The following is a 14,782-nucleotide window of genomic DNA, read 5'->3' on the forward strand; positions in this document are numbered from 1 at the left end:
CGGCTGCTATCAGAGTTCCCATAGATACAGAATATTTCTATTGTTGCAGAAAATTCTATTGGGCAGTGCTGGTTTAAAGCACTGATGGGGTATAGGAAATACTACCCCCAAATATGGCTTCTTGGGATAGCGAGTGTTTTAAGCTGAAGGAAACTGAGAAAACTGCAGGAGGACGGTTTCTCTGACTTTCTCCTGCCACCTCTTCCATGAAGTGGGCCATAGAAATTAGAATTCCCTGGGGTTGGCAGGTGGCGTGGAGGTTAAAGCACTGGACTCCCACATTGTCAACCATGGTTCAGGTCTTAGACCTGGCAGCTTGCTTTCTCACTTTCCCTCTTGTTGAATGGAAAAATAATAAATAAAATTAAATAAATAATAAATTTTTATAAAAGAAACTAGATTTTCTCTGGCCCCTTCTTCCTTGAAGGAGGCTGTAAAAATGTAAGAAGGCTGTTCCCTGAGCTCACCTGAAGACCTTCATGTGACAGTTGTCCAGAGGGAAGAAATATCAACAGAGATGCCAAGAAGAATCTGAATAGACAGGCCTTGCTAAGGTCCCCCATTAGCTCAAATCAGAGGCCAGCGTGCTATTACACACCCCCTGGGGGTGCTTTCTCACTTTCCTCTTCTTTCTCTGTCTCTCTCCAGTAAGCACACGTGCCCTGGAGCAAAACAGACAAACACACACAGTTCTCACTTCTCAGGGCTTTCATTCCGGAAGGCTCTCATGTCATGTAAGACTTAGTAAATGAATTTGTATACTCGTCTCTTGTTAATCTTGCTTTTGTCATGGGGGGCTCAGCCATAACCCTTGTGGAAGCAGAGCAAAACAAACTATTGTTCCTGTTCTTTTCTACAGTACCAAAGCTCGCTTTGCCATTTTTCAACAAAACAAATACCTTTATTTCTTTCTGATTATAAAAGCAACACAACTATTGTGAAATTTTCAAACTAAACCTACGTGTAGAAAATGGAATGGAAGTCCCTCTGTTAACCCACTTTGCTATTTAAAAAGCGAATTTGATGCCTGCAAAAAACTTTCAGATTGTTTCAGAGGGTAAAGAAATAGTCTCGTCTTTTTCTTTTTTCGCTCACAATTCTATTTTTTAAATTTTTTTAATTATTATAATTTTTTGGAGAGTTTTTTTGTTTTTGTTTGTTTGTTTTGCTATAGGGCGTGTGTGCTCGCCAGCCAGACAGAGAGAGACAGAGAGACAGAAAGCAAGAAATCACCCCCCAGGGGGGATGGTCACACCACAATCCCTTCTCCTCTTGGGATCTTGGGCACACACGCACACGCACCTGGCGTGAGTTTTAAGCCACCGCGTCCCGGACTCGAACCATGGTCAACTACATGGGAGTCCAGCGACATAGCCATCACGCCAACTGCTGGCCCCTCACTCACAATTCTAAATCGATATCTAAGTAATACACATTTATCTATTCCGTGACTATTTTGTGGGTCCACTGTGAGTCTGGTGCTGTCCTAGGACCTGGGTTTTCTGAAGTGGAAGCCTTGCTCCTGGCCCGTGAGGGGCTCAATGAGCTGGGAGAAGACAGCACTGGATAATGGCACATGGTGGGTACTTTGGTGGGCTGCATAGGGTGCAGTGGGAATCAAGAGACCCTGGGAAAATTAGGGTTTTCCCTCATTTGTGGTCACCCCTCACCTTCTGCCACCACACCGCTTCCTTTCTAGGCCTCTGCTCCACTGGTACTCACTCGCTATGGGTGAGTAGCAATGAAGGTTAGGGAGCCTCATCTTGGTAGGAGGCCATCATAATCCCTGCTATGGTCTGGATGTTTGTGTCCCCACCCCAGATCCTAAGTTGAAACCTAGTCACCAGCGTGATAGTACAGGGCCTTCCGGAGATGATTAGATCACCTTTGGGAGGTGATCAGGCTGCCTGGTAAATGGAATTAGTGTCAATGTAAAAGAGACATGGAGGGGTAGCAGGTGGCGGTGTGGTGGTTAAGGTGTTGAACTCCCACATGGCCGACCACGGTTTGAGTCCTAGACCTAGCAGCTTGCTTTCTCACTTTCCTCTCTCTCTCTCTCTCTCGTCAAATTAAAAAATAATAATGAATAAATAAAATTAAATAATTCTTTAAAAAAAATAAAAAGAAACACCAGGAGAGCTCGCTTGCCCCCTCCATCATGTGAGGACAGAGCAATAATGCACCATCTATGAACCAGAAGGCAGGCCCTCACCAGATACCCAATCTGCCAGCACCTTGATCAAGGGCTTCCCATTCTCTAGAATTGTGAGAAATAAATTTGTTGTTTATAAGTCACTCAGTTTATGGAATTTTGTTATAGTTGTCCCAAAGGACAAAGACAGTACCATGGTGCCAAGCCCTGTGCTGGCAAAAGACGCTACCAACAAATCTTATTTTCAAACCCAATGGACTCTTCCCAGTGTGGACCTTCCATCTGCACACTGCAAGGTTGGTTGCTATCTGTTCCTCCCATCATTCGTTGGCTTCCCCCACTCTGGATAAACCTCAGCCTCAGAGCTCAGAGAGCTCTACTTCCTCCACTCACCCTATAAGTTCTGCTAAACACAAGGTTCAGGTTCTTGCATGAAATGGCTTACTGGGTATCTCCATGTAGATGTCTCTTACAACCAAAAACTGGACCCAACCGAGTGTTGACAAGGCCATGGGACAACCTGAACTCTCACATGTTTCTGGGGGGTATATGGTGGAGGTTAGACCATGGGCAGGGAAACTATTTAGCAATCAGTACTAAGGCTGAACATCCTGGTATATGTAACCTATGACCTAGCACTTTTTACTTCTAAGTAGTTACTCACCAGACATGCATTTTGAAGAATATGTGTATATGTGTGTGTGTGTGTATATATATATATATATATATACATGTCTTTTTCTCCAAAAACCCAAACCAAAAGTATGTGCTAGATTATTCATAGCAGCAGTATTTGCCATTCTCCCAGAGGAAACACGGACACATCCATCGAGGGTAGAGTAGATGCTTTGTGCAGAACACTACACTGCAATGAACATAGACCATCTGACTGCATACCACAATGTGAATGCAGCTCACCATGCTGAGTGTCAGATGCTGCAGTTGGGGATGTCGTATGTCTCCATTGAAAACTGTACTCAAGCAAAAGTAACTCATGTCGTTAGCCATTTGAATACTGGTTATGCTTAGGCAGGGAGTGATAGGGACAAAGCCCAAGGAGGTTGTCTAGGAGATTGACCATGTTCTGTTACTTGATCTGGGTGCTGACAACATGAGCGTGTTCTGTGGTGAAAACTCCCGGGGCTCTGAGCTGTACACATATGTGCACTCTTCTGTACTTAGGTTAGACTTCAATGAAAATATCTTAGGCCCTTGGGGCCAGCAGATGGCATAGCAGTTACGTCACTGGACTCCCACATGGCTGACCACGGTTCAAGTCTTAGACCCAGAGGCTTGAGACTCATACCAGGCATGTGTGCATGCATGCCCAAAATCCTGAGGAGAATGGAGAAGGGATTGTGGTGTGGCCATCCCCCAGGGGGTGATTTCTCGCTTTCTGTCTCTGTCTCTCCAGCGAGCACATGTGCCCTATAGCAAAAATATCTCTCTTTAAAAAAAAAAAAAAAGAAAGAGGGAGAGAGAGAGAGAGAGAGAGACAGAGAAAAGATCTTAGGCCCCATGGCGCAAACAGCAGGGGTGCAGCCAATGCTGGAGGCCATTTGGGAAGGCTCTGGGTTAAGTTGTTTTTAAAGCAAACTGAACGCATTCTCTCTTCCCGAGACCATTCTCCTTTATCCATTTCTAATCCTGCTCCATACCTCTGCCATCTACCTGTGCCTCATGCAGAGGCCTGGGGCTCATCCTGGCCTCCTCTTTCCTTACCCCCACAGCCAGTGGCCACCAGGGGCTCGCTGTCCTCTCTGTCCCACTGCTGCTACCCCACTCTCTTGCTCCTGGCTAGAGACGTTGCCTCATCTCCCCTCCATGTTTCCACCAACGCCGTTAAACACAAGTCTGGCTGGGCCAATCTCCTGCCCAGAGTCCCTTTGTTGAGTCCCCTTTGCTAGGGTCCATATCTACCTCTGATATTTACTAGGAGCTCTTTATTTCCTCATCCCCAGCCTGAGTAGAAGAATGTGTCCTTCAAGGGTGGCCATGATCTGTCTCCTGCTGCCTCTCCGGATTCTCCTTTGCACTCAGTACTACCTGCTATGCCTCAGATGTGCCATCTCCATGCCTCTGTCTAAAGAGTTTCTTTGCCTCAAATGCCTGCCCGCCCCACCCCTGCCACTACTACTTTCCCTGCCTATCCCCTTCTCCATGAAGAGGACTTTGCCTGGCCACCAACTCACCACTTGCTTTGGCCTTCATGTCTCACCTTCTTCTTGTCCACAGGTTTATCTAAACACCTGCACAGTTACAGACATTGGTACAAAAGATGGCTGATAAGGACTTTCCCCAAAGCATTCATTTATTCAGCTAATATTTACTGAGTATCTGCTACATTCCAGGCCCAGCTTTAGATGCTGGGGATGTAGCAGTCAGCAAAACAGGGAGAACACTGGCCCTCATAGAGCTTGTATGTGTGTGTGTGTGTGTGTGTGTGTGTGTGTGTGTGTGTATTAATGAATGGATAAACAAACAAAATCTATACTATGTAAATTGATGGTAACTGCTTTGGAGAAAAATAACGCAGAGGGGGTCAGCAGATGGTGTAATGGCTACATCGCTGGACTCCCATGTATTCAACTGCAGTTCAAGTCCCAGACTCAGCAGCTTAAAACTCACACCAGGCTTGGGGACCAGCAGGTGGCATGGTGATTAAGGTGCTGGACGCTCCCATATGGCTGGCCAAGAATTGGATCCCTGGATGGCTGACCACGATTTGACTCCTGGACCTGGTAGCTTGCTTTCTCACTTTCCTTCTTTCTCTCTCTCTCTGGTCAAGTTAAAATAAATTAATGAATGAATAAATAAAATTAAATAAATCATTTTTTAAGAAAAAAAAAACTAAAATACTCACATCAGGCACGTGTGTGTGCATGCATACTCAAAATCCCGAGAGGAGAATGGAGAACAAGGGATTATGGCATGGCTATCCCCCCTGGGTTTCTGTCTCTCAGGGAGCACACACACCCTATAGCAAAAACCTCTCTAAAATAATAATAATAGTAAGGCAGAGAAATGAAGAGACAAGGCCTGGGACTTTGCAGCTTAGGGAAGCCCTCACTGAGAAGGTGATGTTGGAGCACCTGAAGAAGGATTAGATAACCATGGGCCAAGCATCCTGCACAGAGGGAATAGCAAGTACAAAGCCCTGAGGTGAGTGTGTGCTTGGCATGTTCTAGAAGGAGGATGGAGACTCTGGGACTGGAGACAGATAATAGAGAGCTTAGAGATGAAGAGGTCACGGGAGCTGGAGGGGCGACAGTTCCTACAGGGCCTCGTGGGCCACATGAGGACATGGGTGAAGCAGTGGGGGAGCATGACCAACTGTGGTTTCTAAGGCTCCCTCTGGTGCTATGTGGTGGGTGAGACTGGCCAGGCCAAGGGTGGAAACGGTGTCCACTTCTGAGGCAGTGTAGTTGTCCAGGGAGAGCCCGTGGCAGCTTGACCCAGGGTGGTGGCAGTGGAGGTGATGAGACATGGCCAGATTCTGGCTGTATCTGGAAAGTAGTGCTATAGGATCTGCTGGCAGATTACATATCAGGTGCAAAAGAAACAGAAGTCTGAGGCCTGAGCAACTGGGGAACTATCGCTGCCATGTACTGAGGGGTAGAAGGTTCCGGGGGGACAGGAGTTTGGGGAGGATAGGGTGGAGGATGTTCCATTTGGGACACAGTAAGTCTCAGGAGTACCCAAGTGCTGAGGATGAGTGGACAACTGGGTGCTTCTGGAGCTCAGAAGGAAGCCCAGAAAGGCTGGGGTTGGGGGCCGTTCTGTGCTCTTCAGACTTAGTGTCTACATAAACCCATAACCTCACTTCACAGCTACGCATTAAAAACTATGAAGTATGGGGCCGGCAGGTGGTATGGTGGTTAAGGGTGCTGGACTCCCACATGGCTGACTGCAGTTCGAGTCCCAGACGTGGTGGCTTGCTTTCTCACTTTCCCTCTCTCTCCCTCTCTTTCTCTCACTCTGTCCTTCTCTGTTCAAATTAAAATAACAAACAAATAAATAAAGTTAAATAATTCTTTAAAAAGAACTATGAAGTAAGTAAGCAATTAGATATGGTTGATTGGAGGTTGCTTTTTTTAATTTTAAATTTTTTTTAAATAACTATTTTATTTAACTTTTTATTTTAATTTGACCAGAGAGGGACACAGAGAGAAAGAAAGTAAGAACGCAAGCTGCCAGGTCTGGGACTTGAATCATGGTCAGCCACGTGGGAGTCCAGTGCCTGTTAATCACCACATCACCTACTGGCCCCACTTGGAGGATGGTAATTCGGGAGGCACTCCACCCTCAAGAGAAAGGCCCTGTCAGGGCAATGTACATACAACTGTGCCAAGACCCTCTCTTGAAGGGGAGGGGTAAAAGTGAGGGGACTCAGTCAATGAAAGTGTGGCTTTATTAACCGAATCAACTTGGTTTAAAGCCCATGTCTGGGTCAGGCAGTGGTGCAGCGGTAACACAACTGGATTCACACAGGAAAGTCCTAGGTTCATGTCCTGGGTCCTCCCCAAGCACACCTGGCAAGGTGCCTGTGATCTTGATCTGGACTGGATCACTGCATGAAGACCTTGTTGAGAGTGCCCGTCTCTCTGCCCACCCCCCACCCTGCATGGAAGAAATAAACACACCTAAACAACAACAAAAGAAAAGGCTACTTCTGTCACTCAAGAGGGTCTATTCAGCTGCAACCAAGCAAAGCCAGAGTTCAAATGAGGCTCAGCAATCACAGTCTTCAGGGACTGTGTATTACTCAAGGGCCATTTCACAGGACTTCTTTCCATTTGAGGGTCATGGAACAAGGTCGTAGACCAAGCACTTGTGAAAGCAACAAGGATCTGTTGGGGAGGGGGTTCTCAAATGAGCAGACAAATGAATGAAGGAGTGAACCTCAGTGCAGATGACAAAGAAGAGAGAGCTGAGGGCCAGCCCTCTGGACCTCTGAGAAATGCCCTGGAGGAGTTTCCACATCCTGCCCGAACAAAGCAGGAGGCAAAAAGGAAAGGGGCGCCAGGCCCCAGCCACTATCTACCTGTTCTACCTGTGGAGAGGAAGAGGAAAGCCGGTTTTCAGAGCCATTTCCTGTGCTCAGTCAGATTTGGGACCGATTTCTGGCAGGCTTTTCTTTCCGGCTCCCCTCCCCAGGACGCATTTGTCTGTAGGCAGCCTAAGATTCTGAGGCACCAGATCTACATGGAAATGAGCAGAGAAAGGAGGAACAATAGTGTTTTACAGAAAATGCTGTCTCCAAGGGAGCAGCGACAGGGCTGCTGAAATCCCCCCAAATAATTTAATCACCAAAATCAGAGAATAAGAGCAAGAACATATTGACGACGACATATTATCCCACCAGAGAACAACATTTCTGGAATGAGAAAAAGAAAACAAATCAGCCTTAAAAGGAAAAATACTAAGAGACTTTGATCATGTGGTTGCTTATTTTTCGCCCTACTCAGGTCATTTTCATGATTCCTCTGCATGTCACGTGACACTACTGCCACTCACCAACCTTAGATTTATGTCATGTGGGCTCATTCTGCCCTTTTATCCAAAGGGCCACTCCAGGGCCAGACGGTGGCATGACAGTAAAACGTGACGCTCTGCAAAGCTGTCCACCTACGAGAGTTCCTGGTATGTGTCCAGAGACCTCTCTGAGTACACCAGTGCCCGTAGTTTGGGGTTGGCTAAGGTTGAAGGTGGATCATGGCATCAAGACCCTTTTGGGGGTGCCATCTCTGTCTCTCTCACAGAAGAAATAAATAAACATTAAAATACACACACACGCGTGCACGCACGCACACACACAGCCATTCCATCAGGGAAAACCTTGTTACTACAGCAAGAAAATTTAAAGCATAACTTTTTCTCTAAATGTCTCTTGCGAATCTAAGATGAAAGTGCACATTAGATACACACAGAGAAGACTATTTTAATCTCTGATTGGACGTTGCTAAATACGAGTGTTTCTTCCCATGGCAACAGATGAAGCTGAGGAGAAAAGCATAAAATTATGAATGATCAAACCGTCTGTTACCAGCTTCCAATCTACTTGAGAAACGAGAACAGGACACAGGAGAAACACGGCAGGTTGCAATAACACTCCTCTTGGAAGAAGAAAGAAAGAAATAGCTTCTGGTGTGAAAGTGTTACTATCTTAGGCGACAAGCACATTCGTGGGCAAATCTGTTATCCATACATGCTTTAACACAGATGAACCTCAAAGACATACGCTTAGTGAAAGACAAAAGACCACGTGTTGTATGATTCTATTGAAATATCCAGAATTGGTCAATCTATAGAGACAGAAAGGTTTGTGGTTGTCAGGGACACGGGGCAGGAAGAATGTGGAGTGACTATTGAATGTTTGGGGTAATGGAAATGCCCTAAAATTAGATTGTGTGCTCCACAAATCTGCAAATATACTAAAAACTGTTGAGTTATACACTTTAAAGGGGTAAATTTAATGGTATGTAAATTATATCTCGATAAAAATTTTTTAAAATAAAATTTGCATTCCCTGATGGTTGATGAAACCTGCAAAGGGGACACAGTCATCCATAAGATGAGGCTAGATGACTTTTTTTTGGGTGATTTATATAACAAACATAACCAAGTGATGAACTTATATATATATTATATATACATTTTAAAGAATTATTTTATTTAACTTTATTTATCCATGTATTTATTTATTTTAATTTGACCAGAACCGGATAGAGTGAGAGAGAAAGAGAGAGAAAGTGAGAAAGTAAGCCGCCAGGTCTGGGACTCAAACCGCAGTAGGCCATGTGAGAGTCCAGGGCCTTTAACCACCACACCACCTACTTGCCCCAACTTTTATATATATATATATTAATTTGCCAGAGGGTACACATGCGTGCTAGAGAGGGAAATCACGCCTCAATGGGACATGACCACGCTGCAGTCCCCTCTCCTCCATTTCTCTACTCTGTTGACACTCTGGGCATACATGCACACATGCCTGGTGTTTTCCCCAAGTTTCTGGGACTGAGATTCAAACCACATTGCTGGCCATGTGGGATCCAGCTCCCTCAGCCACCAGGCCACATTAGTCCACTAGACTGGACTAAGAGATCTCAATAAGATGGATTTTCCAAAATCTTGTTGGTACAATGTGCAATATAAGATAAACAGAAGCCTGACTTAGTTATAAGATATAGGTAATGAGCACTGTAGTGCTACAGTGAAACACGATGGCTATGAGGTTGACCCACATGGCAAGGTTCTGGGTTCACATCTGGAGACCTCCCTGAGTACATGGGGCACACGCATGCCCGTGCTCTGGACTGGTTGAAGCTGGAGGTGGACTGCAGCGCAAGACCCTGTTGGAGGTGCTGCCTCTGTCTCAGTCTCTCTGTCTTTGTGTGTCCTATTCATAGAAGAAAGAAATAGACTTCATTTAAAAAAAAAAAGTTATCAGGGTCGACAGATGATGTGGTGGTTAAGGACACTAGACTCTCCCATGGCTCACTGCAGTTCGAGTCCCAGACCTGGTGACTTGCTTTCTCACTTTCTTCCTTTCTCTCTCACTCTCTCTCTCTCACTCTGTCCTTCTCTGGTCAAATTAAATAAATAAATAAAGTTAAATAAAATAATTCTTAAAAGAAAAAAGATATCGGTAGTGTCTGACTGTGATGCTGTGTGCTAGTCCCAAGTGAACCTTCACCCAATCCATCAGGGAAGTCAGTCCATTTACCTTATTTCATTGCCACCGAAGAACAGAAACAGTGAAGAGTTAATCAAAAAAGCTTTGTCTTCAGGATCCCCTCTGTGCAATGGGACACATCTTTCCCATGTGTGGTGGCCTATGTTGCCATCTGGATTGCAAATTAAGTGTAATGATTGTGTCTTGTGTTTTTTCTCGCTCTCCTGGTCCGGCTCAGGGTAGAGCACACAGTAGGTCACCAAGCCACACTGGCCATTTTGGGATGGTAGTTTCTTTTGGAACAGTGTGATGGTGGAGGGCCTGGGTAAGAGAATTTAAGTTCCCCAAGCCTTTGTGATGGACCGCCTTCCGTTCCACCTGGACAGATAATGGTCTCTGCTGCCCATGGCCATCTCTGTTCTCCAGCCATGGACAAAGACTGGTAAGGGGGCATTGACTGGCTTCTGTACCTCTTTTTTTTTTTAAAGGATTTTTTAAAATTAAACTGTATTTATTTATTTTATTTTAATTTGACCAGAGAGGAGTGGAGAGAGAGAGAGCAAGTTGCCGTTGCCAGGGCCAGGACTCGAACCACAGTCAGCCATGTGGGAGTCCAGCACCCTTAACCACCACGCCACCTGCTGGCCCCACTTTTTTTTTTTACCTCTTGACAGTGTCTTTTATTACTGATATCCACTGAAAAGGCAGGCCTAATTTTTAGATGTGCTGGTACGTTTTATAGGACTTCTTTCCATTTGAGGGTCATGAAGCAAGGTTGGTAGACTGAACACTTATGAAAGCAATAAGGATCTGCCCTGTGAGTCAAGTTCTTACACAATGTTTGCCCCATAGCAGATGCTCAGTGAGGAGTTCTCAAATGAATGGACCAATGAATGAAAGAATGAATCTCAATGCCGATGACAAAGAAGAGTCATCTGAGGATGAGCCCCGTGGATGACTCAGAACCGGAGGTATTCGGATCTAAGCCATGAAAGCCTCTGCTTAGATGTGTTTTCTTGCTGAGGAAAGGTCAAGGAGTAAAGGAAAAACAAAACCCCCAAAGCATCTTAAAGTATTGAAAATTACTGAGGCAAGTTGCTACTTAATTTAAGGGAAAAAAAAATAGGCCATTAGTCTAAATGATTCCTACTCAGAATAAATCTCAAGATTTGCAAAATGATGTTGGGATTATATTTTCACAAGTCTTTCCAAATACAGAGAAAGGTAACTAAGTAGCAGAAGTCAGGGAACTGGGGACTCACAAAGATGGATACCCTACCAATAAATGCAGTGACAGGTCGGAGAGGAGGCCGATTTAAACCGGGAATTCTGAAACTATTTGCATGGATTTCATAGTGTCTATCAGGGGATTTGCAGAGTGGACAGTCCTCCTCTTCAGCCTTGCCCTCCTTATTTATTTCCTGTAACACACACAAATACACATTGACCACAAAGAAGACATGAAACCAGTTTCTAATGTCCAAATGAATCTGAAAAGGAATTCCGATTCGATGGATCCTTATGAATTTGAAAATTACTGAGGCAAGTTGCTACTTAATTTAAGGGAAAAAAAAATAGGCCATTAGTCTAAATGATTCCTACTCAGAATAAATCTCAAGATTTGCAAAATGATGTTGGGATTATATTTTCACAAGTCTTTCCAAATACTGAGAAAGGTAACTAAGTAGCAGAAGTCAGGGAACTGGGGACTCACAAAGATGGATACCCTACCAATAAATGCAGTGACAGGTCGGAGAGGAGGCCGATTTAAACCGGGAATTCTGAAACTATTTGCATGGATTTCATAGTGTCTATCAGGGGATTTGCAGAGTGGACAGTCCTCCTCTTCAGCCTTGCCCTCCTTATTTATTTCCTGTAACACACACAAATACACATTGACCACAAAGAAGACATGAAACCAGTTTCTAATGTCCAAATGAATCTGAAAAGGAATTCCGAGTCGATGGATCCTTATGAATTGGGAGAGGCACAGAAAGGTATTATTTCAAAGATTGAGGGGGAATTCAAATATTGAGTTGGATGACATTTTAGAGATTTGCCTTTCATTTTTCTGTACTTAAGAATATCACTCCTGCCAGGGCCCTATTTAAAAAATCTCTGAATGATTGAGTGTATTGAGTCTTTGGGGTTTTCTGACTTTGAGTTGGATTATGCTTTTTATTAGATTCCAGTGGTGCTAGGCATGTTATGCTAATCCGTGTTTAGACTAGGGTGACCTTATGTCCCGATTTGCCCAGGACAGTCCTGGTTTACACCTGTTGTCCCAGCAGAATTATTTATAGCATTTTCTTTCACCTTCAAGAGTGTCCCAGTTTGGAAGATTATATTTTACAAGTACTCTCATTTTGATTCTTAAAAGTTTTCAAGAGTATGCCACACTTTCCCATGAATTGTTGCAATTTATAGCTATTTTATATAATTCCTGAGACCCTTTCTATTTTCTGTCAGACTTTAAACATCCTTTGAGCTGAAGACTCCTCAGAGAATTGGAAAGCAAGAAAAGGAAGACCGCGTGCATCCTAAGACAACCATTGCTCAGTAATAACACGTTAATTATTAATGTGTTGCTAATTATTAATTTTTTTATTAATCAGTTGTATTTCTATTTATCAGCTACATTGTTGATCAAATTATGTTATTAAGTATGTAATGAATGCCAATGGTGGAATAGCACGTACCTTCATAGCCAAAGAGAAGTAATAACAAGAAGCCTTCTATCTTGCGTGGCATTTTCCCTCGTCCTTGGTCGCAGCTCTACCTGAAGTGCAGAGCTTGCCCAGGAGCAGGGGATTAACTTGAGCACTGGCCTCATTAAGCATCTTATTCCATTTAGTTCTTAGGTCTTCAGCCAAGCCCCATCAAGTTAACCCACATCGTTACCTTCCTCCACAAAGAAATGTCAGAGGAGATCTTAACACTGACTGAAGTTGGTTTAGCATGGAAAATACAGGGTTTCTTCTGTCTTTAAATGTAAGGGAAGCAATGGAGGGAACTAGAAGGTAGAACCAGCGGACTCAGGTCTTAATTCTTTCTCTGCCATCTTCTTCTAGGGGGTGGCCTTAAACAAGTTCCTGCCAAATAAGCACTAATATTCTCAAATTATATGAAAATGTCATAGATTCCCCTTACACATGAGAAAACTAAATTTGGTTGAGGGGAGGGAACAATTACACTAAAAAATGTACATTGCTTTGTTACTAATCACAACAAATCAGGAATGATATAAATGATCAAGGTTAGAGGGCTGGTTAAACATATTAAGAGAGGCAGTTCAGCCCCATAGGGTTAAGGGTACAGATTCCTAGGCCAGACTGGGTGCAAATCCTAGAGCTACCTCTTGTTACCTGTGACCCCATGACAAGTTAATGTCTCTGTGCCTCAATTTTCTCATCTGTGAGATGATTAGAATATCTACTTCATAGAGAAATTTTGAGGTTTAAATGGGATGCTCTATATACAATGCTTAGAACAGTGCTTGACATTATTAGTTATTATTACATAGCCCTTGAACATAAAGTTGATGGGAGGAAGACAAATTATTTAATAGGTACAAAGTTTCAGTTCTACAAGAAAAAGTTCTGGAGTTCTGTTTCACAAGAAAGTGCAAGTATTTAACATTTCTGAGGTGTATACTTAAAAAAGGTTAAGATGGTTAAAAAATAATAAAATTGATGTGATTGTACAATAATTATAGGGAAAATTACGTTATATTCTTTAGTTAGAAAGACATGCAAACTTACACACCATATGAGCAAAACTATGTGGAAGAATGCAGAGAAAAATGCTGTTTCCACTTGCACTTTTAGTTCTTTGTCACCACCATACCCCCCTCTCCCCCCCCACACACTGCACCTTAAGCCCCCAGGGCACCAAGACACTGTTCCTTCATTCCTCTGGTCGAAGATAAAAAGGGCCAATAAAACAAAACAAAACAAAACAAAACAAAACAAAAAAAACAACCCTCTCCAAAAGAAACTGTAAGGAAATAGTAAATGGAAAAGAAAAAGGAAGTAGAGAAATAATTAGTTATTCAACCAGCATTTATTGAGTATCTACAAACATGACATTTGTTCTATACTGTATATGGATTCTTCATTAAATGGTTTGTGTTTATTCTACAAACCTTACTGCTATATTAAAAAGAAAAGGACTATCTTTTTTTGCTTGTTTCTGTCTCCCCACTCTGTATTTTATAGTTTAATGAAAAAGTATACTTTCAATTATAATCATAATAAACTTTTAATAATTCAACTGCAGTCAAAGCTCCACTGTATTGCCACAGCTTAGTTAGAGGCTTGGGAGGCCGAACCGTCCGGGCATTCAGGGAAAAGATCGAACCTGATGCTTCCCAAGAGCACCTAAAGGACTCCTTGGAGGACCCAGATGAGAAGCAGGGTTGAGGCAGGCCCACCCTCGGACTTCAGCTACCCTCAGGTCAGGCGGTGGCGACCACGACCTTGACTGATAGAGGAGGGTATCTGTCGTTTCGCTACCACAAAGATAGGCCCAAAATTGAAAAACTTTTTCAGCCATGTTTGAAAATGCGAAAGGACCGCCTTTCAGTTATGGTTCCACTGGGGCTCGAACCCAGGACCTTCTGCGTGTAAAGCAGACGTGATAACCACTACACTATGGAACCCTCACATTGGAGAGCGGCGTTTGTAAGCTATTCATGGTCTCACAGCCGACCCGCGTCTCCGCGGAAACCCCGCCCTGCTATGGAAACCCCGCCCTACTACTGTGGCCCCGCCCCCCGCCGGTGCCGCGCTGGGTCTCTGAGGGTCCTCTGGCTTGAGCGCCGGTGTGTGAGCACCTCCCTCAGCGTTCCACACTGGTGGCCCCGTGACCAGGGTGGGGGCCGAGACCGGGTCATTTTCCTGGGCGAGCGAGAGTACAGCCTCTGTAGTAATTTGTCCCCAAACTTTCCCTCA

At 44.0% G+C, this 14,782-nt stretch overlaps 1 protein-coding gene and 1 non-coding gene across 2 annotated transcripts in view; both read right to left on the reverse strand.

The window, feature by feature from the left end:
- The window catches only part of RS1 (retinoschisin 1), a 29,199-nt gene extending 16,382 nt beyond the window's left edge, over positions 1-12,817 (reverse strand). Inside the window, exon 1 of the mRNA XM_006157972.2 lies at positions 12,530-12,817. Within this exon, the coding sequence (XP_006158034.1) occupies positions 12,530-12,581 (52 nt within the window). The 5' untranslated portion in view covers positions 12,582-12,817. The remainder of the gene's footprint in view (positions 1-12,529) is intronic.
- Positions 12,818-14,417: 1,600 nt separating this feature from the next.
- TRNAV-UAC (transfer RNA valine (anticodon UAC)) lies at positions 14,418-14,490 on the reverse strand. The gene has a single exon. It is a non-coding gene; the product is annotated as a tRNA-Val (tRNA).
- Positions 14,491-14,782: the final 292 nt, after the last annotated feature.

This window comes from Tupaia chinensis, unplaced genomic scaffold (assembly GCF_000334495.1).
Source record: "Tupaia chinensis unplaced genomic scaffold, TupChi_1.0 Scaffold000567_1, whole genome shotgun sequence".
Lineage (NCBI taxonomy): Eukaryota > Metazoa > Chordata > Mammalia > Scandentia > Tupaiidae > Tupaia > Tupaia belangeri.